The sequence below is a fragment of the Clarias gariepinus genome, chromosome 19 (genome assembly GCF_024256425.1).
Source record: "Clarias gariepinus isolate MV-2021 ecotype Netherlands chromosome 19, CGAR_prim_01v2, whole genome shotgun sequence".
Taxonomy (NCBI): domain Eukaryota; kingdom Metazoa; phylum Chordata; class Actinopteri; order Siluriformes; family Clariidae; genus Clarias; species Clarias gariepinus.
The window spans coordinates 18,116,453-18,140,647 of NC_071118.1; the positions used below are offsets into that span (position 1 = coordinate 18,116,453).

Genomic DNA, 24,195 nt, shown 5'->3' on the forward strand with positions numbered 1-24,195 from the left:
TCACGTTTTTATTTATATTTTTACTCAGTAACAGTTGTGATTTAAAATGTATAATACATCAAACAAAACAGTTAAGTAAAAGTAGAACCCAGTATTTGAGGGTGTGGACAGAGGTGTGTAGAGTATCCAAAAACTTTTACTCAATTAAGAGTAGCTGTACTTTAAAATAATATTACTCAAGTAGAAGTAAAAAGTAGTCATTCAAAATATTACTCGAATAAGAAAAAAAAAGTACTTGGTGAAAGACTACTCAATATATTATAAATAATGGACAAATTCTGACATTTCTATAAATAAATGAAATAAATAAAACAATATCTTTCCTAAATAGCAAATGAAGGAACAAGAAACACAAATTTCCTAATCTCACTTTTTTTCTCAACTAAAAGTAGGCATTTGAAACAAATACCTACTGTAGGTAACATATGTATGTTTGAACAGTGAAAACTATTTCCAGTGTAAGTATATAACAGTATATATATATACTGTTATATACTTACACTGGAAATAGTTTAAGTATAGTTTATATATATATATATATATATATATATATGTAACAGTATATTCAGTTGCCCTGCAAATAGCTCAGCAGATAGAAAATAACATTAGAACATGTGTACAAGAGGTCTCACTTTACCATAAACTGTGTCCAGCAAAACAAATGTAAGAATCTTATATTTTTTAGCCTCTAGCTTATTTGCTAATTATATATGTTGACATTGCAACATTAAATAAAACAGCTAAATTAACGACATGTTTCCTTCACTGTCCACTACCACTGGAGATTTGACTACATCTGACTATTGTTGCTACGTCTCATTAAATCTACCACGTAAACACAATCACTTACAGTATACTTACCTCTGGTGGGTGTGTATGGAACTCCAAAGTGTTCAAAATTAAATAAATAAATAGGACATGATGAAATAAATAACTCTATGAATAAATAAGACACATACATGTAATATGAGAATGATATTGTAAAATGTCATTTTTTCAAACTAAGTTTTTATTTTAAAATCCCGTTATTTCATAATGCGACTTTTCAGCAGAATGAGTCGTTCTGTCAATCAGCGCCAGTGGGTTGGACCTGCGCGCCTATTGGCTGATTTTTTAAAATCGATTAGTTTTCCTGAATACCTGCTCCGCGGACCGCTGATACAGCTAGCAATAACGTGCTAGGCAGTGGCAGAATGGCCGTCTGGAGTACCGGGCGGTCTCCTGGTGGGCCGCTAGTCTATGTGGCCGGCCCAGTCAGAATTTATTTTAAAAATGCGGAAACTATAATACTGCATCTCTTTTTTACGCAGATAGATGAGTGCGTTTTGTGACGGCCACCACTATGTTGTCTATCACATTAAATGTGTAGTGTATGTTGCCCTTTATGAGTTGCTGCGCGTGAGGAGGTGTGTGTGCGTGTGAGGAGGAGAGAACAGAGCAGTAGCTCAGCTGTGCTGCTCCCCACTGAAACGCTCGATTGTTTTACCCTTTTCTTTACTTTTCCTGTATGTTTTGTATTATGATTTTGTGACGCTGAAAAAGGTTCATAAAGGTTTTGTGCTGAACGCTATTGTTGGCTCTGAGCTCTTTTTTCCTGGCTATCCGGTCCAAAGCGGCACAGTTTGTGTGCATGTGAATGTATTGTAATCCTATTCCATACGAAGAAAAAAGCTTTAAAAGCAGATGCTGTGAAATTCTTCAGATTAGCAGATTATGCCTTTGGCGTGAGGGAAAATTACAGTTCCACAGGCTTTGACAGCTCTAACATTACGAGCAAGGAGAGAGTCTGGATCCAGCAGCCTCAGGGTCAGTGATGATGACCAGCACCTCTCCCCCTATGTACCCGAGCCAAGTGAAAATCAACTGAACAGATAAACTGAAATAAAATTATAGGCAGCATTAGCACGGGCTAGTAAACTTACTTATTTTAGTTAATGTTGTAGACAATATTAATTCAAAATAAGGCTGAGAAAATATTATTTTGAAATAATATTGACTACAATAATAATTACTAGCATGAGCTGATGCTGCTACTGATTTTATTCCAGCTTACCTGTTCAGTTTGATTGGCATCATTTTCACTCTGGTAGAGAAGGGGAGAGGTGTTGGTCATCATCAGCAGGCACTGGTTCATCATCCCTGACCTGCTGCACTTGCAGCTTACACTGATTGGTGTATACTTGCATGCTGATACACTGAGTGGTGTATACTTGCATGCTGATACACTGACTGCATCAAGATGATCCTCCCTGACCTGCTAAAATATTAAATTATAGTTTTTATATGTTGCTTGTCTTAATGTTCTTTCCTTTGTTTTACAAATATGACCCAATATACACTACCGTTCAAAAGTTTGGGGTCACTTGCAAATTTCTTTGTTTTTGTTTAGTGATTTATTTTCTATATTCTACAATACTGGGGATTTCAAAACTATAAAATAACACATATGGAAGTAGGTAATTACATAACAACAACAAAAACAACATTTAGTTGTCATTATAAGACACAGAGGTCAGCCTTCCTGTAATAGTTCTTGCAAGGACTGTATTGTCAAGTGCATTTGCAAAATCCGTCAAGCACCATAATGAAACTGGCTCTCATGAAGGCCATCCCAGGAGGGCGAGACCAAAACCTACCTCTGCCACAGACAAGAAGTTCATTTAGAGTTATCAGCCTGAAAAATGACCAATTAACAGCACCTTAGATTAGAGGCGTTATGAAGTCTTTACAGAGCACCAGTAGCAGAAACATCTCAATATGAACTGTCTAAAGGAGATTAATGCATTTTTTGGACGCCTTTAGTATTCCTTTACAATGTCGAACAAAAAATTATAAATCAGGAACGATCATGGAGTTAGAAAGTGTTCTAAAACTTTTGAACAGTAGTGTATGTTCAGTGATACTTCAAATAATATACTTAAAAAGCATTTATTTCTGTATTGCGTTATATTTTTATACTAGTAAGCTAGTAATACTTGTGTGCTAAGTCAAAAGTCACGGAAGATTGCAGTCAGTTCTGCTAATTTTTCGCTGATCAGATAGAGAGGGATAATTTACCAGTAGACACTGTACTGCCACCTACTGCATAGAATACGTATTGCACCATTAGACCTAACTCGATACTTCATGCGCTACTACTTGCGTCTGAATAAAGGAGCAACCAATCACACAGCTGGCTCCGCCCTATCGCTCTTGATTGACAGAACGACTCATTCTGCTGAAAAGTCGCATTATGAAATGAATAGGCTATCGTGAAAAACAGGATTTTTAAATAAAAACTGACTTTGAAAAAATGACATTTTGAAATAAAAACAGCATAAATTAAATAAAATGCCTCTGCAATAATCTCTGTTATTGGAAAAAATTATTTGCAGAGTGCAATATATTTCACAATAATAAACTTTTTTTCAAAATATGTTCCATTATTTCACAATATCATTCTCATATTACATGTATGTGTCTTATTTATTCATAGAGTTATTTATTTCATTATGTCCTATTTATTTATTTAATTTTGAACATTTTGGAGTTCCATAGGTGTGGAGGCTTGGAAGGCAGGTGGAATTTTAGCTGAGCTCCAGACTTGCCTTTATTCTGGTTGCGTTTTCACTTTTTAAAAATAAATTATTTAAATAAGTAAAATAAAATACAATAAAATTAAATCCTCAAGAAAGAAAGAGAAAAAGAAGGAAAGTGATGTTAAATTTGATTATTTCTTTAGATCTTGAAGCTCTATTTGCCAACAAATGGCTTTGGAACAAAATGTTGGTAACCTGTCTAAATACATATAACAATTGTAACAAAAACAATGGTCTGCATACTTACATAAGTACTTTTGCTAGGGGTACAGGCAGCCGATTGACATGATACTTTGAATGTGCAATTCAGAAAGATCATGTGCAGCAGTAATTGTGTAGTATAATTGTGCATTGACTATAAAATACTACAAATTAAATATAAATTTCAAATACCTGAGCAGTGTTGTCTATGCACCATGTCTATTATGTTTAAAAGTTGCAGGTACTTTATCAGTTCCAATAATGATAAACGCTACACCCGTGGGCTTCCAAAAAAATGTTTAAGATTTAAGTATCAATCAAAAAAGTGTAGGTGAAAGTGTACCTACTTGTTTAGATAGGTTCTTTGGCATAGGTAAACAGGGGTCTTATACTGTTTCCCCCTTTTTCCTCCCTATGTTATCTCAAGGAGTTTTTCTTTGCTACTGTTTTGCTACTGTGATTGTTGGCCTGTTCTTGATTGATCTAGACTAAAATATACATTGTTTTTTTCAGAGCTGTTCTGTGACCATGTCTCATATTAAATTGCTGTACAAATAATAATGAATTGAATGAAGCAATGAACTGAACTACTATTTCAAAGCAAGTTGTTGTTTCATCTCCTCCATAGACACCAAATAATAAATAAATAAATGAACAGATAAATACAATTCATACAATGTAATAATTGATATTGTTATTTTATATGTTTAATATTAACCCACTGTTCATTCACAAATTGTTTATGTATTACCCAAATTATTTACATGCATTTTTAAAGTACATTATTTAAGTGTACTTTTAAAATGTGTTTAAGTACATTTTGTACAACTTGGTTTCTTTTTCAGGGAGGTGGCCATAGATCAGTGTTGGTTGACAGTCCCAAGCTGTTCACACACTACTATGAAGACACCAAAACCTTGTATGAGGCCTTCCAACGGGGACTGCATATAACTGGTGTGTAGAGTATTTTGAATCTTTTAATACCAGTATTATATAGGTAAAAAATGAGGAGAATAAAGTAATTTTATTTTAAGTTTTATTGTTAGTTTCTCTATATATTTCCACTTATTCTGGTTTAGGATATCAGCTCTGTTAATTACTGTTTTTGTCATGCTCTCAGCGTCTCGCGCTGATCAAAGACCGCTCTTGCCCTTTGACACTTCCTCTCTCACGCTGTCAGACTTCTCATCCCGCGGCCATATTTTCCCACGCTGTCATTGCTCCTAACACGCCCCTGCACCGCCCCGCCGGCACACCGGTTTCTCATCTGGCGCTGATTTCATCCAGCTTATAAAGAAGAGCGCGCTGTCTCGCCGCTGGATTATTTTGTGTTGTTTCGCCGCAGTTTTCTCGCGTTTATGTTCATGGTTTTTCACGTTGCCGATTTCGCTTTGTTCCTCGTTTTTGCCCCTTGCCTCACGATTTGGATTTATCGCCACGCTTGGATTTAACGGCTCTGGACTTTCACTTTCGTTTCTCGACCACGACCTTGCTTCGCGTCAGTTTCAACCCGAACTCCCGCTCTCACATCCTCGACTATGGCTCAGCTTCACGTTTTGGCACAACGACATCGCGGACGGACTTCACGGCTTCGATCTAACACTTCCGCCTTCACGACCACGGCTCTGTCTCACGCCCCGCCGGCAATGCGACGCTACGGATCCCGCATCTCGACTCCAGCGCCTTCGCTCTCAATACAGCGGCACCGCAGAAGGACTGGAGGGCTCATGACCCGCACCTGGATCCATCTCCACAGCCCACGAGCCGCGCGCACGCGACAGAATAATCCACTACTATGGATCCAGCAGGTTTAAACCGGGTGATACAGGCACTGGAGGGCCAAGGCGCGCTCCTCAATAAACACCAAGAGGAGCTTATCGCCACGAAACGGGCTTTAGCTGACATTGCTTCTCAAGTGCAGCTTCTCCAGGCGCCTACAGCTCTGACCTCAAGCTTCGGAACACTGCGAGAGCCATGCCTACCAGCCCCTCCTACTTATGGAGGAGAACCAGGAACTTGTAGGTCATTCCTCTCGCAGTGCTCACTGATTTTCGAGCTACCAGCTTCTTCCTTCTCGACAGAACCTTCTCGGGTGGTCTACGTCATCACATTACTAACCGGTAGAGCCCGGGAGTGGAGCACGGCCCTCTGGGAGGCACACGACCCACACTGCGAGAACTTTGAGGACTTCTTCAAGGAGATGAAGCGAGTCTTTGAGAACTCTTTTGTCGGCAGGGAGGCCGGAACTAGGTAATTGAGACTTTGTCAAGGATCCCGCTCTGCCTACGACTATGCCATTGAGTTCCGCACCCTAGCCGCCTCTAGTGGGTGGAACGACAGAGCCCTAGCCGATGTCTTCCTGGAGGGGCTGTTAGAAGCTCTCAAGGACGAGCTCACCTCTTGTGAACTTCCCACAGACCTCCACGAGCTCATGGACCTCGCCGGGCGGATTGACTCACGCCTCCGGTTAAGAAGGACATCCAGGGGCGGTGCCCTCCGCTGAAAGGCCCCCCCAACCCAGATGGGACCACATATCTCCTACTCCGAAGCAGACGACTCAGGAGGAGCCCATGCAGCTGGGCAGGACCCGCATCTCAGACGAGGAGAGACGCCGACGCCGTCTGCAAGGGGCGTGTTTTTACTGTGGAGCTTCAGGACACAGGCTAAAAGACTGTCCAGTAAAGGGGAGGCGGCCTTTAGTCAGACTGGGGGCACTAGAGGTTCCTTCTTCCGACAGACTCTCACAAACACGTCCTTTACTCCCTGTAAACCTAATCGTCGGCGGCCAAGTCCACCCTATTCAGGCGCTCATTGACTCTGGCTCTGACCGAAACCTGGTCAGCGCCTCCACAGTCAAGGCATTAAGGATCCCTTGTGTACCGCTGGACCCTCCGTTCAGGCCGTTCAGGCCTTGGATGGGACCCAGCTTCCACCCATCACTCTCACGACCCATCCGCTAACTTTAAGGACGTCAGGAAATCACTTAGAGGAGATCTGCCTCTTCGTCATGAACAAATCTCACACCGCTTTGGTCCTTGGACTTCCCTGGCTAACCCTCCATGGCCCCCAAATTGACTGGAACAAGCCCTCATCAATGACGTCCTCCGTGACTTCTTGAATTCCTTTGTGTTCGTGTATCTGGACGACATTTTAATTTTCTCTCAAGGACTGGAGGAGCACCGGCACCACGTTCGCAAGGTTCTGCAGAGGCTCCTAGAAAACCATCTCTTTGTGAAAGCTGAGAAGTGTGAGTTCCATACGACCTCCACAACATTCCTAGGCTTTGTCATCTCTCCCTCCAGACTGGAGATGGAGCCAGCCAAGGTCCAGGCCGTTTCCCACTGGCCCACGCCAGTCTCCCGACGTGACCTCCAACGGTTCCTGGGGTTCGCGAACTTCTATCGCCGCTTCATTCGGGGTTACAGTTCCGTCGCCGCTCCTCTAACCTCCCTGACTTCCCAGAAGACGTGGTTCTGCTGGAACGAGGAGGCAGACAAGGCATTCGCAGACCTCAAGGAACGGTTCACCTCAGCCCCCATTCTCACCATACCCGACCCATCTCGCCAGTTTGTGGTAGAAGTGGACGCCTCCAACACTGGCGTTGGGGGAATCCTCTCCCAGAGGTCCCCACGAGACAACAAGCTGCACCCATGCTCATTCTATTCCCGCCGTCTTTCTCCGGCCGAGAGGAACTATGATGTAGGTGACCGAGAGCTCCTTGCCATCAAGCTAGCCCTGGAGGAATGGAGACATTGGCTGGAGGGGACCGAGCTCCTCTTCATAGTATGGACCGATCATCGGAACCTGGAGTACCTACGCTCCGCCAAAAGGCTCAATGCCCGTCAAGCTCGGTGGTCATTATTCTTCTCCAGGTTCAACTTCACCCTGTCCTACCGCCCAGGCTCTAAAAACACTAAGCCCGATGCCCTTTCACGTCAGTTCTCCCCCCCACAGGATCCCGCACCATGCAGCTCCATTTTGCCATCGCATTGTCTCCTTGCCGCCCTAGAACTAGACATCGAGACTAAAGTCAAGGAGGCGTCGACTCAAGAGCCCGGCCCAAGCAATGTTCCTCCGGATTGTCTCTTTGTTCCCCTTTGTCTGCGCTCACAGGTCCTGGAATGGGGTCATGGATCCAAGCTGTCCTGTCACCCAGGCTCTGCCCGAACACTCTTTATCATTCAACAGCGCTTCTGGTGGCCCACGATGGGGAAGGACGTTTCCAGTTTTGTGGCAGCCTGCGACATCTGCACCCGCTGTAAACCCAACAACCGCCCTCCAGCTGGTCTCCTCAGACCCCTACCCATACCTCATCGCCCATGGTCACACATCTCGCTGGATTTTGTAACAGGCCTACCCTCATCTGATGGGAATACCTGCATCATGACCATCGTCGACCGCTTCTCCAAATCCGTCCAACTGGTTCCACTGTCCAAACTTCCTTCCGCCAAAGAGACTGCAGAGCAGTAGATCCTCCATGTCGTCCGTCTCCATGGTCTCCCTACTGACATAGTCTCAGATTGTGGGCCTCAATTCACCTCGCGATTTTGGAGGGCCTTTTGCAAACTCATCGGAGCCTCTCCTAGCCTGTCTTCGGGCTTTCATCCCCAATCCAACGGTCAGACGGAACAAAAGAATCAAGCAATGGAGGTCGCCCTCCGGTGTATGACCACTCGTGACGCTACCACCTGGAGTAAGTTCCTCCCATGGGTCGAGTATGCTCACAACTCCTTACCTTCTGCCTCCACAGGGCTCTCTCCGCCATCGCTCCAAGACCCCAAGGTATCATGTAGGAGACAGAGTCATGCTCGCCACCAGGGACATCCCCCTAAAGACACTCTCCCGCAAGCTTTCCCCACGCTTCATCGGCCCATTTACTATAACCAAGCTAATCAACACGGCTCTGTCTCACGCCCCGCCGGCAATGCGCCGCTACGGATCCCGCATCTTGACTCCAGCGCCTTCGCTCTCAGTACAGCGGCACCGCAGAAGGACTGGAGGGCTCATGACCCACCCGCACCTGCACCTGGGTCCATCTCCACAGCCCACGAGCCGCGCGCACGCGACAGTTTTCCTGGGTTAAATCCTAAATGCAAAGCTAGTGTGCAAGGCATTACAATCTATTATCATATTCACCATGTATTGATCAGGGGTTGGAGAGCGATTTGAAGCCTTGTTGGGCCTTGCTCATTAGGAGCTAGTTATCCTTGTAGTTGTAAATATAAAAACACAGATGGTTTAGATGCTCCACATGCAGTTTAAAACAACTTAACAACTTAGAATCAATTATTAGGAAGTTAAAGTGTTTCTTTTTAAGATAACATATTGTTATGACATGTGTTTTCTTGCATGCTTCTGTGACTGGTTTTGAATGTTGTATTTGACTTTTTTTGTATTTAAATGGCAATAAACACATTGAGCAGAATGTCATAATTACTATGTTTTTTTATTATTATGTTTTTTTTATTTTATAAATATAATTTATATTATATTGCTTAAATTACATCAAAGAACTTTAATTACATCAATAGATTTACAGTTTGGAAAAAGATGTGGAAAAATAATGTGACAATTGACAGTTTGTGAGATTTGAAAGTAAAAAAACTGGCCACAAGGTCTCAAACCACATCTGTCCTTTAAGTCAGTATCAACTAACAGATGTAAACATAACATATAATGAAGCAGAAGTGTTCATTAATTATTTTTCTTTGCTTTCTCACTTTAGGTGATGGACCATGCTTAGGTTCTCGTCTCCCGAATCAACCTTACAAATGGCTTTCTTATCGAGAGGTGAGAAATGACAACTGCATTTACTGTGTTGCTTCTTTAAATTTTTTTGGTAGTTTTTTTTATGTGGGTTAAATAATTAGAAACTCAAAAAAAACCAAAGAAGACTGAAACACAAAACCAATAGATCTCCTCTGTTTCTTTGACGTAGGACAAATCTCTGAAATCTAAAAATAAACTCTTTTCCGTCCTTTCTTCTATGGGCTTTTTGTTGTATTTGTGTTTTTTTTTTACTGAACCAAGAGCACACACTTAACAGGTATCATGCTGGGCTCTCTCTTTCTCTCTCTCTCTTTTTCTCTCTCTCTCCTCTTTCTCTCTCTCTCTCTAGTGCACCGCCTTCTGACATTAAAAGACTTTGTCTTTGTCTTTTTGCCCTATACTGGAGTAACATGCTGGTGCTACCTTTGCAAGTATTGGCCCTCCTTAAGATGCCCTGTACGCTTCGACCATCCTAACAGCAGGCGTGGGTCAAACATAATGAACCTCTGTCACAGTCTAAATAAGTTTTATTGTTTAGTCTCCAGTTTGACTGTGACGTTGATCAGTATTTGCAGTACATGTGACAGAAAGAGGAGGTAAGTTTTATTGGTTAACACATGGCATTGATGAAGCAGTAAGTAATTAGGTGCATTTACATTTTTACTAATAATCAGAATAATAGCCCAATCAGAATAAAAATACCTATGTAAAAAACCTTGCCTGACTTTAGACTTGCCTGATTTAGACTAATTGGAATGGATTTTTAATTGGAATGTTATTCTGATATATTTTTGGCAGATTAAACAATTTAAACCACTTTGCACGGGGACAAAAAGTTACATTTTGATTAAATGTGTTCAGCATGAGAGCACACGCATTATCAGATCAGTGTCCAGGGAAGTTTAGCTCAATTCAGAATGATTTCAGATAAAAGAAATATTGTCCACAATGATAGAATCAGTAGCCAGTATCCTTTTTTTCAACCGACTGAGTGGCAATGTCAGTGTTTTGTTTACATTTATTATGGAACTTATTTTTTTGGTAATTGCCTTTTTAGATCAGTTGTGTTTATGCATAGTGAGTAGCAAAGCTCTACAGGAATTGAAGCAATATGCAGCATGTTAGATGTTCCTTTGTGATATTAACCCAAGTTAGTTATATAATATTTTTTGAATTAATGATTAGACCTTGCTGTTTACCTGTTTGAGTGTTTAGTAGTTTCACAATTCTTAATATTTAACTATCCTAATGCAATACTTGAGTTAGTTATTTAGATGCTGAGTACGAGGAAAGAGTTAAGCAGGCTGTGAAAACATGATATAACAATACAGATTTAACATTTAGCCATGCCAGAACAGACTCATTTACATAAACAGATGTGGCACATTAATTCACATGAAACTTGTAAAGTGTAGTAAGCTGGTTGCTTAGTTTTTAACCGACAAAAAACATATTTTCTTGTTTTTGACCAAACCACCAACATTTTTACTGCAACTTTCACACCCAGCTAAATTATGCTTTTTTACCTGTAAATAGAGTCTATAAAAATATAGAGTCTATAACAATATACTTATAACTTATTATTATCATACAATAGTATCTGCATAGATGTACAGTGTAACCTCGGATTGCGAAGAATTGGTCCCCGGTTTGCAAGTGCTTCGGAAGGCGATCAAGTCTTGGTTTAGTACTGAGTATTATGTAGCACACATGCGCTTCTTGTTTTGACGCCGAGCATCAGGGGTCCGTTCTTTGTACGTCGCTAACTCAGTTAGCTGGATTTGATTGTTGTGGATTTGTCCTGATCTTGAATTGTTTCGATCTTTGATGCACTTCTCGCATTTGCTGTCATACTGTAGCAACATGTCCATAAGCTTGAACCTGCTCGGAAGCAGGTTTATTTCATGCAAACAGGATTTAGCCTGCACTCCTGGCGGGTTATGATTAGTTGAAATGGCGAGGTCACATCTGATTGGTTAAAGAGCACGACTGACGCGGACTGACTCATCGGGGAAAAGAAAAGTATCTTGCATATATACCAATATATATAATCGCTATCAAATATTATATTAGAACATAAATTCATAGGTTTATTAATATCAAATATTATATAATTATTATAATAAACCCTAGGCACATGACAGCCGTCAAGACCATTAATACAAATTCTTGTATAATGTTTATTTTGTAACACGTTTATTTTTCAGAGGTTTGTCATAAATATGCAAATAAAAAATTATATACATAATATATAATAAGAATATATATTTTTATAAGGATCAATTTTATTAAAACATAAACAATATAAAAGTGTACATGTTGTATTTAGCCGCTCTTTTGCCATTTCGTCAACCAATCGGAGGGGTTGTGATCAGTGTTTCTACTGTCGATGCATATCGCCTTTTAAACCAACGCACAAACATGCATTTACCCTAGACAACTCAATCCAGCTATACTAATCATCAACAACAGGTGTGCTCAAAGAACCAACTTAGCCAGATCGTAATTAGCGCGATGACCTCATGTGTCAATTCATCTCGGATGTGTCAAGCGACGTACGAAGAACGGACCCCTGGTCATCACAATTGAGCCAATGTTTTTTTTTTTCTCTTGCACTGCAGAATTGTGGGTAATCGTCTCCCCTGCTCGGTCTTAGTGCTCTTACTGGTATAATCAACATCTGTGCGTGCGCGTACTATTTACTATAACACTGTGACCACTTGCTGGCGTGTAAAGCATCTTTTCATTTTTATTTTAGATCCATTTTCTCTTTCAGCCTCTACTGATTCCGTTCATGTGTCTGTGCGTGCATCATTGGACTGCATTCCCATTCCCTCCTTCTCTCGCCTTCACACAATTTCCTCCTCTTCTCGCCTTCACACACACACACAACCACACACACACTATAATGGAAACACTGCTCTGTTGCGATTCTTTTCAAAGGTAAAGTGCAAGTTAATTTGTTTTATTTTTACTTTACAGCAGTGAGTCCGTTAGTGTGTGTGCGCACTCGAGTGTTACTTGTTAATTTTCCCGACAAGGCATAAATTCATAGGTTTGTTAATATCAAATATTATATAATTATTATAATAAACTCTAGGCACATGACAGCCGTCAAGACCATTAATACAAATTCTTGTATAATGTTTATTTTGTAACATGTTTATTTTTCAGAGGTTTGTCATGAATATGCAAATAAAAAATTATATACATAATATATAATAAGAAAATATATTTTTATAAGGATAAAATTTTATTAAAACATAAACAATATAAAAGTGTACATGTTGTATTTAAAAAAAAAAGGGAGGGCATTTCAGCGCATAACACGTGTTACAAAAAAAATTGAGCCGCTCTTTTGCCATTTCGTTAACCAATCGGAGGGGTTGTGATCAGTGTTTCTACTGTCGATGTTTCTGTTAATGTGTGTTTGTGTAAAAGTCGTCCCACACAGAGGACCTCCCCCCTCTGGACCTTGCGACTGCACCAGATTACCTAGGTAGACCTATTATCTACGTCTAGTGTGAGTAAAATAAACAATATTTTTGAGTCATTTAGTTAATTTCATTCTTTTGATCAGAAATAAAATGAAATGCTACATTTTCAATAAACAGACCCCTAATACATCTACATGCACACATTTTGGCTATAATTCCAGTAATGAAAATATTACAATGCAGCTAAGATAAGGTAAGGATAAGGACATATCACAATAAACAAAATGAGTAGCTCACCTCTCATATCTTTTAGTTTGAGTAGTTCATTATTTTGAATCTATTGCACTGCATAGCGTCTATGAGAGTCATGTGACAAAAGAACGAACGACTCGCAGTAGAAGAGTCATTGAGAGAATCGCTTAATTCTGTTTCCTGTACATAACCTACGGGGGTTTGCGATGATTTGCGCATGAGCGCCCAGTATAAAAAGGAACAAATCACTTTCTGAGACTACTCGCTCTTCTGAGTCATCTTAAAGATTCGTTCAAAAAGAATGAATCATTCATGAACGACCCATCACTAATAAACAAGAGAAGATTCTAAGGTCATGTAAGAAGCATGATTATGCATGGGCTGGGGCTAAGATGAGTAAATAAGAAATCTACTGTTTTTCTCATGTACTGTATACATGTTTTTTTAATGACCTACTTAATTAAAACATGGCTGCCATCAGCCAGTGAGATTTAAGCAGGCATTTGATTGGGTTACCATTGAGTCGCTAGGTTCAGCTGCATTCTCATTTAAATTAGCAAGGAGTGGCACTATTTGTGTTTGTATAAAACAAACCTTTTTTTTGCCATCCCTCGCCTTAATTTCACGTTTTTGTTTAAAAAAATATTTTGTACTTGTAGGAGCACTTGAAACTTACAGTATGCTTTTAGATATTTTGTTGTTATTTTTTAAATATTTTTTATCAGCCACAAGTAGTTACAAAACCTAGGCAAATTTGTCTGTAGAAGTGTATATTAAGGGAAAAAATTATCTCTGTGTTGTTACACTGGGAATCTTGGGTTTGTGTTTATGATTTGTAAGTTGTTGCTAATTTGCAAAGGTAAATAGACTGTTTATTGGATTTATATCATTCACACACACATCATTTATTTATTGAAGCGTAAGCTAATTATTATTTTTAATAATAGTCAAATAAATGCTAAAATGGAATATGGGTATTTAAAGAAATTAAACACAAAGGGCTTCAAATAAATTTGATTACCAACTGCAACTTATTACCATTTTTTTTATTGTGATACAATAAACAAACACATAGCATAGTATTAAAAGAACAAACTTAAACTGGAAGAGGATAATAAACTTTGAAGGAAAAGAAAAGAGCAGCTTTACCAAGAAAATTTGGCCTCACACCTAAAATGCATGTTTTCACAGCATCCTTAGTGGAAAATAATCTTTAATAAGACTTTCAGATAAAAAATTTGAAAAAGGATGATGAAGAATAAGAATCACAAAAATTCATCTAATAAATAAGAATGCCAGCTGTGTGTTTTTAACAATGTCAGTGAAACAAAATATTTGACCATATAAGATTATAAATATGGTTTAAGGTAAAAAGAGCACTTCAATTCCTTCATTTAGAACCTTCAAGTACCACAAACCCTGTTAACTTTCAAGGGAAAACACAAAAGCAAGATGGAAATGATCAGTAGTCAAATATTGGCAACCAAAATAAACTAAACAATGTGTTCTGCATTGTGAGAAAGAAGCAAAATAATTACACTGTGGTTAAAGCAGCTTTCCTTTCCAGCTTTACAGGATGCTTTCTGTCCTTGCCAAAATAGAATTACTAGCAAAGAGTTCAAGGTTGTTGATTTAGCCTCTAGATTCCTATCTGATCTAAAATTTGAGGGATGCCCAGACAAAGCCCGATTTACAGAGACTCCAACCTGCAACCCACATCGCCTACAGGATCCACCTCTAAAATCCGGGTGACAGACACCACAGCATGTGTGTTTGTGTGTGTGTGTGTGTGTGTATGTATGTATGTATATGTGTGTGTGTTAAATGTAAAGCTTCACCCACTAAGAAAAGTGATAGCCACACTGTTCACTCAGGTCCACAGGGGGACAAATCATTATGCACACACTCACACTTCCTTGTGCTCAAAAGTTTGATTTCTGGCATATTGTACATTACTTGTGGGCAACAACGACCTGCTATCAATATACTTTAGGGGCCTGGAACTTTTAGGATGTCTGCTTAAAAGATTAAGACCAAATCCATATCTAAGGAGACTTAAGCCCCGTTTACACTGCAGGTCTTGATGCCCAATTCTGATTTGTTGCCTATCTGATTTTTTTTGACGGTCTTTTTTGTTTAAACATTCTTTCAACTATGACCCATATCCGATTCAAGTGTTTACACTTGCCATACCATCTGAAACATCGCGCATATTTAAAGAGAGGTTCTTGCGCTACACAGTAGTCAAGATGGACGAAGGCAAAATATGCTTGACTATACTGTAGCTCTGCGATATACAGTATGCAAAGTTTGCGAAACGTCACCATGGTTTTGAAACGGAGGAGAAGGAAAAATACGCCATAATTGCAGCCTGTGCATATGCTTCATTCACCAAATACTGATTTCTTAATGTTATTTAGCTTGTCACCTGCGATAATATCATTCCACATGCGCTTCCACCGGAGAATAACATTACGTCATTAAACCGCGAAAAAGTCGCAGTTTTAATGACGTACAGAACACAATGCCTCAGGAAATCCGATCTGTCTGTTTACATGAGAATCACATTAGCACATATCTGATTTATATCTGATTTATTTCCAAATATGAAGAAGGCCTGAAACCGATCTCGAAATATCGGAATGCATGCGTTTTTTCCCCTGTTTACATGGACATAGAACAAATCTGATTTATGTCACATATGAGCAAAAAAATTGGAATTGGGTCACATTTAACTGACACTGTAAATGTAGCTTAATAGTGCAGAATTAACTTTTTAATTATTTTGAACAGTTACATAATTCTCTAGTACGTGTGAACATGCGAAAAACATAAGAAAAACACACTTCATCCCATTTTAAATTTGCACAGCCTTACTGTGAACCAGTGGATTTGGAAGCCTGTTGGCTCGAATAGTCATCAGAGTATAGTCATCAGAGGAGCTGCTCCAACTAGAAAAATACTATGCTGTATTATGTAGCTACTGTAGCAACCACTACAACAAAGAACCGCAAGTATTCTCTTTAAAAGCATAATGGTATAATCATAACCTGATCAAGTCAAAAATACAAGCAAATTAATTGTTATTCTGACTTTTTTTTGTAAATACTTATTATTGTATTGCAGGAACACCCCACAAAACCTGCTCTCTACCTACCCTACCCTAAACTAAATTATGTTTCTACCAGTCCTATTTGTAACGGTGAGCATGTGTTGTTAAACAGGCCAATTTTAAGGCAATTTTTACTAGTTGCAAAGCTAGGCAAGCTTGGCTAGTGCACTGCCGTTCGCGGTCTGGACAGGTTTCCTTGCTGCTCGAGGGGTTAAGGATCAAAGATCAAAGTCTTGGAATATCATACTGTACCTCATGCACTAAAACCCACAAAGTAAATACATGGCTGTATAACAGTTACCATAAGGCACCATAGTAGTAACCATGTCAGAATCATGGTTAACTACTAAATAGAAATTTTACTATAAATTATCATAATAAATCTATGACAATACTACAGTATAAACATGGATACCACAAGGGACCATAATACCTCATGGTAAAATCATGGTTATATAAACAATAGCCATAGTGACTATAAAATAAGGGTTAAACTGTTACAGCATTTCTGTAAAGTTGCTTTGTCGCAATATAGATTGTTCTAGATAAATATAATCAACTTGAGTTTAATTTATCTACAAGAGCATAAGTGATGTCAGACACCTGTGTGCTGTTCTTGGTTCCAGTGAAAAAAAAATTCTAATCGTACAGTATGCAAACAAATCCTCTAAAATTTTTTGGTCATGTAGTGAAGTTAAAATGAATTTCCATATTAGCTCATGGTAGAATCATGGTTATATATAGTATCCATAGTCATGATGTACTACTTATATCAGTGGTGCTTAGGCATAGGCTGTATGTATATTTATCTGAGGTAACATTATCCATAATACAGTAAAACCATACAGTGAACTGAATATTTGTAGTTTAAATTTTGTCCAGAGATTTCTCTTACAGTTTTTTAGTGTGACCTACTGACAATTTTAGGTTTGGTATTTGCTTTTTCTTGAAATTCTTAAATAAAATGGCTTTTGTTTTTGTTACTTGCACAGGTCACAACTCGGGCAGAGCACCTGGGCTCAGGCTTACTGTTCCAGGGTTGTCAGCCCAATTCCAAGCAGTTTATTGGAGTGTTTTCCCAAAACAGGCCAGAGGTGAGATGTCAAAGGGAAACAATTCAATTCAGTTTAATTCAATTTTATTTGTATAGCGCTTTTTTTAACAATTGGCATTGTCCCAAAGTAGCTTTACACAATTAAAAGAATTATTTAAGTTTGTATGGAATTTGAATGTGTATGAATCAAAATGGTCAGATAGTCCCTGGTGAGCAAGCCGAGGGCGACAGTGGCAAGAAAAAACTCCCTGAGATGGTAGTAGGAAGAAACCTTGAGAGGAACCAGACTCAACAGGGAACCCATCCTCATTTGGGTAAAACAGAAAGCAGGAATTGATCTGCATTTATACTGTGTGTTAGTTGGCAGGCAGTTCAGCATAACAGTTGATGTTAATTGATGTTAATATGGAGTCCAGTTAGTTATTGAAAACTCAGGTAGACCTGTATAAAGTTCCAGTCCTAAACTATTGAACAGTCAAGTCCTCAGAGAAACAGCTGCTGACACCAGTTGAGGCCAGAACCATCTTGTAGGTAGAGAGAACCATCCCCAGACACGAGACGCATCCCAGAGAGACACACGGGGCATCCATGTGACGAGATCTCCAACCAGAGAACCATGTCTGTGTTTCCTTCTGGCTCTCTAAAAGGGAGAGCCAGAAGGAAACACAGACATGAGGGCTTCCTAAGATGTAAAGCAACCAATCACCTCACCGTCAGCAAACCTGAGTGATCAATGAGAGTGAGGAAGACAGCATCCAAACATACCAGTTCACCATAATACTCTACATCTATGAGTCCCCCAGATCTGCTCCTTTACCTAAGGCAAATCTATTCATAAAAATGCTTGATTAAATAAATAGGTTTTTAGCCTGGACTTAAACACTGAGACTGTGTCTAAGTCCTGAACACTAATTGGAAGACTATTCCATAATTTCGGGGCTTTGTAAGAAAAAGCTCTGCCCCCAGCTTTAGTTTTCATAATACGCGGTACTGATAAGCAGCCTGCATCCTTTGATCGAAGCAGGCGTGGCGGATCGTAAGACACTAGCAGTTCACTCAGATACTGCAGTGCGAGACCATTTAATGCTGTTTAATGGAAACAAACTGGTAACAACAGTAAGGCATTCATTGAATATATGCCTTTGTCTTGCTGTCTTTGTCACTTTGTGTTTTTCTTTGTGTTGTTAGTGGATAATCTCTGAGCTGGCTTGTTACACCTACTCCATGGTGGTGGTACCATTATATGATACACTGGGTCCTGATTCAATTCGATACATAATAAACACTGGTAAGACTGTTGCTGTTATTGATATCTGTTTTTACATAATGAATTATTTTGCCATCTAGGTAATAGAAAGAGGAATATGCAAATTTTTGGAATAATGATATGATTAGAATAAGTAATAAGATTATTAACACAAAGCAGGATATATATATATATATATATATATATATATATATATATATATATATATATATATACACACACACACTATATATACATATTTCCAAAAGTATTTGCTCGCCTGCCTTCACTTGCATGTAAATTTGAGTAACATCCAAATCTTAATTTATAGGGTTTAATATGATGCTGGCCCACCCTTTGCAGCTATAACAGTTTCAACTCTTCTGCTCTTCTGGTAAAAAGATGGTAGGCTTTTGAGTTGAGCTCAAGTTCTTCCACACTAAACTTGGTCATCCATATCTTTATGGACTTGTTTTGTCCCCAAACTGTTCCCACAAAGTTGCGAGCCTGAAATTGTCCAAATGTCTTGGTATGCTAAAGCATTAAAAGTTCCTTTCACTAGAAGTAAAGAGCTGAGCCTACTGTAACTCCTAAAAAACAACCCATACCAGTTCCAATGTGCGTGTGCACAAAACAAAGTCCATTGAAGAACTTGACTGACCTGCACCTTAACCTAATAGAACACTTTTGGGATGAAATATTTAATTAAATTCAATTAAATTTTATTTGTATAGCGCTTTTTTTTAACAATTGGCATTGCCCCAAAGTAGCTTTACACAATCAAAATAATTATTTAAGTTTGTATGGAATTTGAATGTGTATGAATCAAAATGGTCAGATAGTCCCTGGTGAGCAAGCCGAGGGCGACAGTGGCAAGGAAAAACTCCCTGAGATGGTAGTAGGAAGAAACCTTGAGAGGAACCAGACTCAACAGGGAACCCATCCTCATTTGGGTGAAACAGAAAGCAGGAATTGATCTGCATTCATACTGTGTGTTAGTTGGCAGGCAGTTCAGCATAACAGTTGATGTTAATTGATGTAAATATGGAGTCCAGTTAGTCCAGTCAAGTCCTCAGAGAAACAGCTGCCAACACCAGTCGAGGCCAAAACCGTCTTGTAGGTAGAGAGAACCATCCCCGGACACAAGATGCATCCCAAAGAGACACACGGGGCATCCATGTGACGAGATCTCCAACCAGAAGCGGGGCACCAGGATGGGTCAGACAGGTCTGGAGGGCAGAGGGTGACTGGATTACTAGCAGCTCAGGAACGACATGTGTAGCTTGACAGAGAGAGGGAAGGAGAGAGAGGGGGAGAGAGGGAAGAGAAAGGGTGGGAGAGAGAGCAGAAGAGAAGAGATAAAAGTTAGGTCTGGTCACAGTCACATAATGTATACTGTAAATGTTTATTTACTGTAGTGTGCAAGCAGAGACTCCGGCAGGAATAACTATGACAGCATAACTAAAAGGGAGAGCCAGAAGGAAACACAGACATGATAAGCAGCCAATTACCTCACCGTCAACAAACCTGAGTGATATAATAGAGCAAAGACTATAAGCCTTCTCATCCAACATCAGTGTCTGACCTCATAAATGCGCTTCTGGAAGAACGGTCAAAAATTCCCATAAAACACACTCCTAAACCTTGTGGAAAGCCTTCCCAAAATAGTTGAAGCTACAGTATTAAAGCTGTAAAGGGTGGGCTGACATCATATTAAACCCTACATCAACATAGTATAAAATACTTTATAATGGCAAACAAATTTTTATATACTTCTATATGTAGTAACTTTATCATTATTTTTTATCATTTTTATAATCTCCAGCCTTTTAATTGTCTTAAATACAAGTAGTTAAAATATTTTACTTTCTGTCTTTTATACATGTAGCAGAGATATCTACAGTGATCTGTGATAAACCTGAAAAGGCCAAGGTGCTTTTAGATAATGTGGAAAGACAGAAGACACCAACTCTAAAGTGGGTTATCCTCATGGACCCATTCAACACAGAACTTGTGGAGCAGGCCAGAAAGTGTGGTGTTCACATCCAGGTCCTGAAAGAAGTTGAGGTATGAAAGGGTTTGGCAAAAATAAAGATATCACACAATCTAGACATCCATCCATTGTCTGTACCACTTATCACGTTTAGGGTTGTGAGCTGCCTGCACCCTACAGTATTTGTGGCACAAAGCAGGATATAGCACACCCAATCATATACTGTGTAATTTAGGAATGATAATCATTCTGCACGGCATATCTTAGGAGTGTGGGGCAAAACTAAAGGGTTTTAGTTACGTAGTGCTGTTTTTTGCTATGTTTGTTAATCTGCTGCATTTGTTTTCTATTACCACATGCAATACTGTCTATGTAGTATAATTTCGATGAATATGTGGTAAAAAAAACAACAACAAAAAAAACACTTAAATTATGTATTTATGTTTTTTAGGAATAATATAATAGAGGGTTAAAAAAAAAGGTGTGCACTCATGTAATATGATTACTTATGCTCACAGGTCTACTTTTTTACAATGTAGTCCTGGAATATGGCTTCGCCATTTGGGATGAAAAATATCTGATTGGATAAAACTGGTGACAAGTCATCCATCAATTTTTAAGCATCAGACATCCTACTTGCTAAATGTACATGGGAACATGTACTGTGCCACCTCGGCAAGGATCATTGTTTAGTCATAATCGAAACAGAAACAGCTGTGTTGGAGGCTTAAAACTGGGTAAAAAACAGCCAGACTCTGCTACTAGGGTGAGGTTCTGGAAGAGTTTCATGTCACAGGTCATACAGCATGGCAAGACTGAACACAGAAACAAGATCCAATGTAGTTATACTGCATCAGCAAGATCTCTCCTATGCAGTGGTTCCAAAACACACTGAAGTTCCAAGATGTGCTGTTCAAGCTGTTTTGCTGAAGCACAAGTAAACAGGCAATGTTGATGACCAAAAATGCAGTGATTGGCCAAGGGAACTTAGTTCAGCAGATGAAAGACACATCATGCTTACTTCATTTTAACATCACAAGAGGTCCAACAATGCCATCAGCAAAGAACACAGGACTTGACAAGCCTTTTTGTTTAATTTAAATGATTATGGCTTACAGCTTATGAAAATAAAATAAAACAATCAGTATCATATACACTCAACAAAAATATAAACGCAACACCTTTGTTTCTGCTTCGATTTTTCATGAGATGGACTTAAAGATCTAAAATTCATTCCAGATACACAATATTACTATTTCTCTCAAACATTGTTCACAAATCAGTCTAAATGTGTGATAGTGAGCACTTTTGCTTTGCTGAGATAATCCATCCCACCGGTGTGGGATAATCCATCCCATTCGGTGTGCCACATCAAGATGCTGATCTGACATCATGAGTAGTGACCAGGTGTACCTTATACTGCCCACAATAAAGGCCACCCTGGAATGTGCAGTTTTGTCTCACAGCAAAATGCCACAGATGCCACAAGCATTGAGGGAGCGTGCAATTGGCATGCTGACAGCAGGAATGTCAACCAGATCTGTTGCTCATGCATTGAATGTTTATTTCTCCACCATAAGCCATCTCCAAAGGCGTTTCAGAGAATATGGCAGTACATCCAACCGGCCTCAAAACCGCAGACCACGTGTAACCACACCAGCCCAGGACCTCCACATCCAGCAGGTTCACCTCCAAGATCGTCTGAGACCAGCCACTCAGACAGCTGCTGAAACAATTGGTTTGCATAACCAAACAATTTCTGCACAAACTGTCAGAAACCGTCTCAGGGAAGCTCAACTGCATGCTCGTCGTCCTCATCGGAGTCTTGACCTGACTCCAGCTCGTCGCCATAACAGACTTAAGTGGGCAAATGCTCACATTCAATGGCGTCGTTGGAGAGGTGTTCTCTTCACGGATGAATCTTGGTTTACATTGTTCAGGGCAGATGGCAGACAGCGTGTGTGGCGTCGTGTGGGTGAGCGCTTTGCTGATGTCAATGTTGTGGATCGAGTGGCCCATGGTGGTGGTGGGGTTATGGTATGGGCAGGCATCTGTTATGGACGAAGAACACAGGTACATTTTATTGATGGCGATTTTGAATAATCGGAGCAGAAACAAAGGTGTTGCGTTTATATTTTTGATGAGTATATATTTTTTTGAATAGAATATAATTTTAAGTTTGAGTAAATTACTATTTATACAGTAAATGTATCTTTGGCAGAAACCAGTAAAACCCAGGTATACCCATTTACTATCCAGAGAAGTCTGGGCAGATAGCCATCATTGAAAAATTGCAGACCAACAGGCATTTCTCCAACATGGAAACAAGGCTGAGTGTCTCAAATATGCATAGAAACAAAGGGATACAGAAAAATTGCAGCAGGTACTGTGGACTAATGAGTCAGAGTCTAACACAAGCACAGTACACAGGCCAAAGCAACACAGAAAACTTGCAAAAACTTACACAGAAAACTAGTGCTGGCTTTCATGGCTAATATGCATTCACTCAATGATAACATCAACTTTGGACTGAAACAGGAATGGAGTGATCCGGACAAAGGAAAACGCACACAATATCAAATCAATTCCCATACACTGCATGTTGTAACAGCCCCCCACAAAAATCAGAACCTCTATCACAGGGGTCTTCAGCTAAAATTGCTTGAGGTCCGGTAAATAATCACTCCTCACCAGCTAAAGTCCGGACAACCCAAAACAGACACTGATGCTTTAGGTGTATCCAATATATGTTTTTATATGGATAAACATGTCTTTTTGTATGTGTAAACAGACCAATTTTCATCCTTCACAAATTGGATCTCATTTTAATGCTGTTCTGTTCTGTCCTTTATGTTGCTTTGGTACAAAATAATTTAATTAAACCAGTAACAATGTCTGACAAAAATATGATGAAGGAAACTGTGCAAAATGCCTTTATCTCTAAATCTAAACAGAACATAAATTAATTTAAACATTAACAACTTAAAAGTTGCCAACAACTTAAAAATTAACAACTCCTTTACTATTTCCTCATCTGTAAAGGGCTTGTTATGTTTTCCTAAAATCCCCTGTATTCTCAGTGAACATTCATGCTTTGACAAGATGGCGCCATTGTGTGTGGCGTCTGTCGTTCTCTTTCTGGTTTTTAAATTTAATGATTTTATGCTTGTTTTTACTAATTACTGATTGCAAAATGTCACTGGTGTATGCCCGCCAAACACTATTGAATATTCGCACGGCTATCGACTCTGTTAGGATATGAATATGCACCCATATTCAGGGGCATACCTTGGATTTAATTCTATTACGTGGATTACCTATACTGGATATTAGTATCATTGATACAGGCCTGTCGGATCATTTGCCAATTATGCCGGCTGGAGATAATTAACGTTAATAGGATCTCAGGCTTGCTCCGCAATATAAAATCAAGGCGCGGAGAAGTACGTGATGCGGTGGAGTAGGAAAGAGTGGCATGAGAGTGGGACATGCCAAAGACTTTAAACAGGACACTGGAATTTCGTCCTTCGATCCCCGCGATCCCGCAGCGCCT

General features: G+C 39.5%; 1 protein-coding gene across 1 annotated transcript in view; it reads left to right on the plus strand.

The window, feature by feature from the left end:
- Positions 1-24,195, plus strand: part of acsl6 (acyl-CoA synthetase long chain family member 6) — a 122,440-nt gene that overhangs the window by 39,177 nt on the left and 59,068 nt on the right. Inside the window, exons 3-7 of the mRNA XM_053478271.1 lie at positions 4,625-4,733; positions 9,505-9,569; positions 17,342-17,443; positions 18,592-18,691; positions 20,538-20,716. Coding sequence (XP_053334246.1) covers positions 4,625-4,733; positions 9,505-9,569; positions 17,342-17,443; positions 18,592-18,691; positions 20,538-20,716 — 555 coding nt within the window. The remainder of the gene's footprint in view (positions 1-4,624; positions 4,734-9,504; positions 9,570-17,341; positions 17,444-18,591; positions 18,692-20,537; positions 20,717-24,195) is intronic.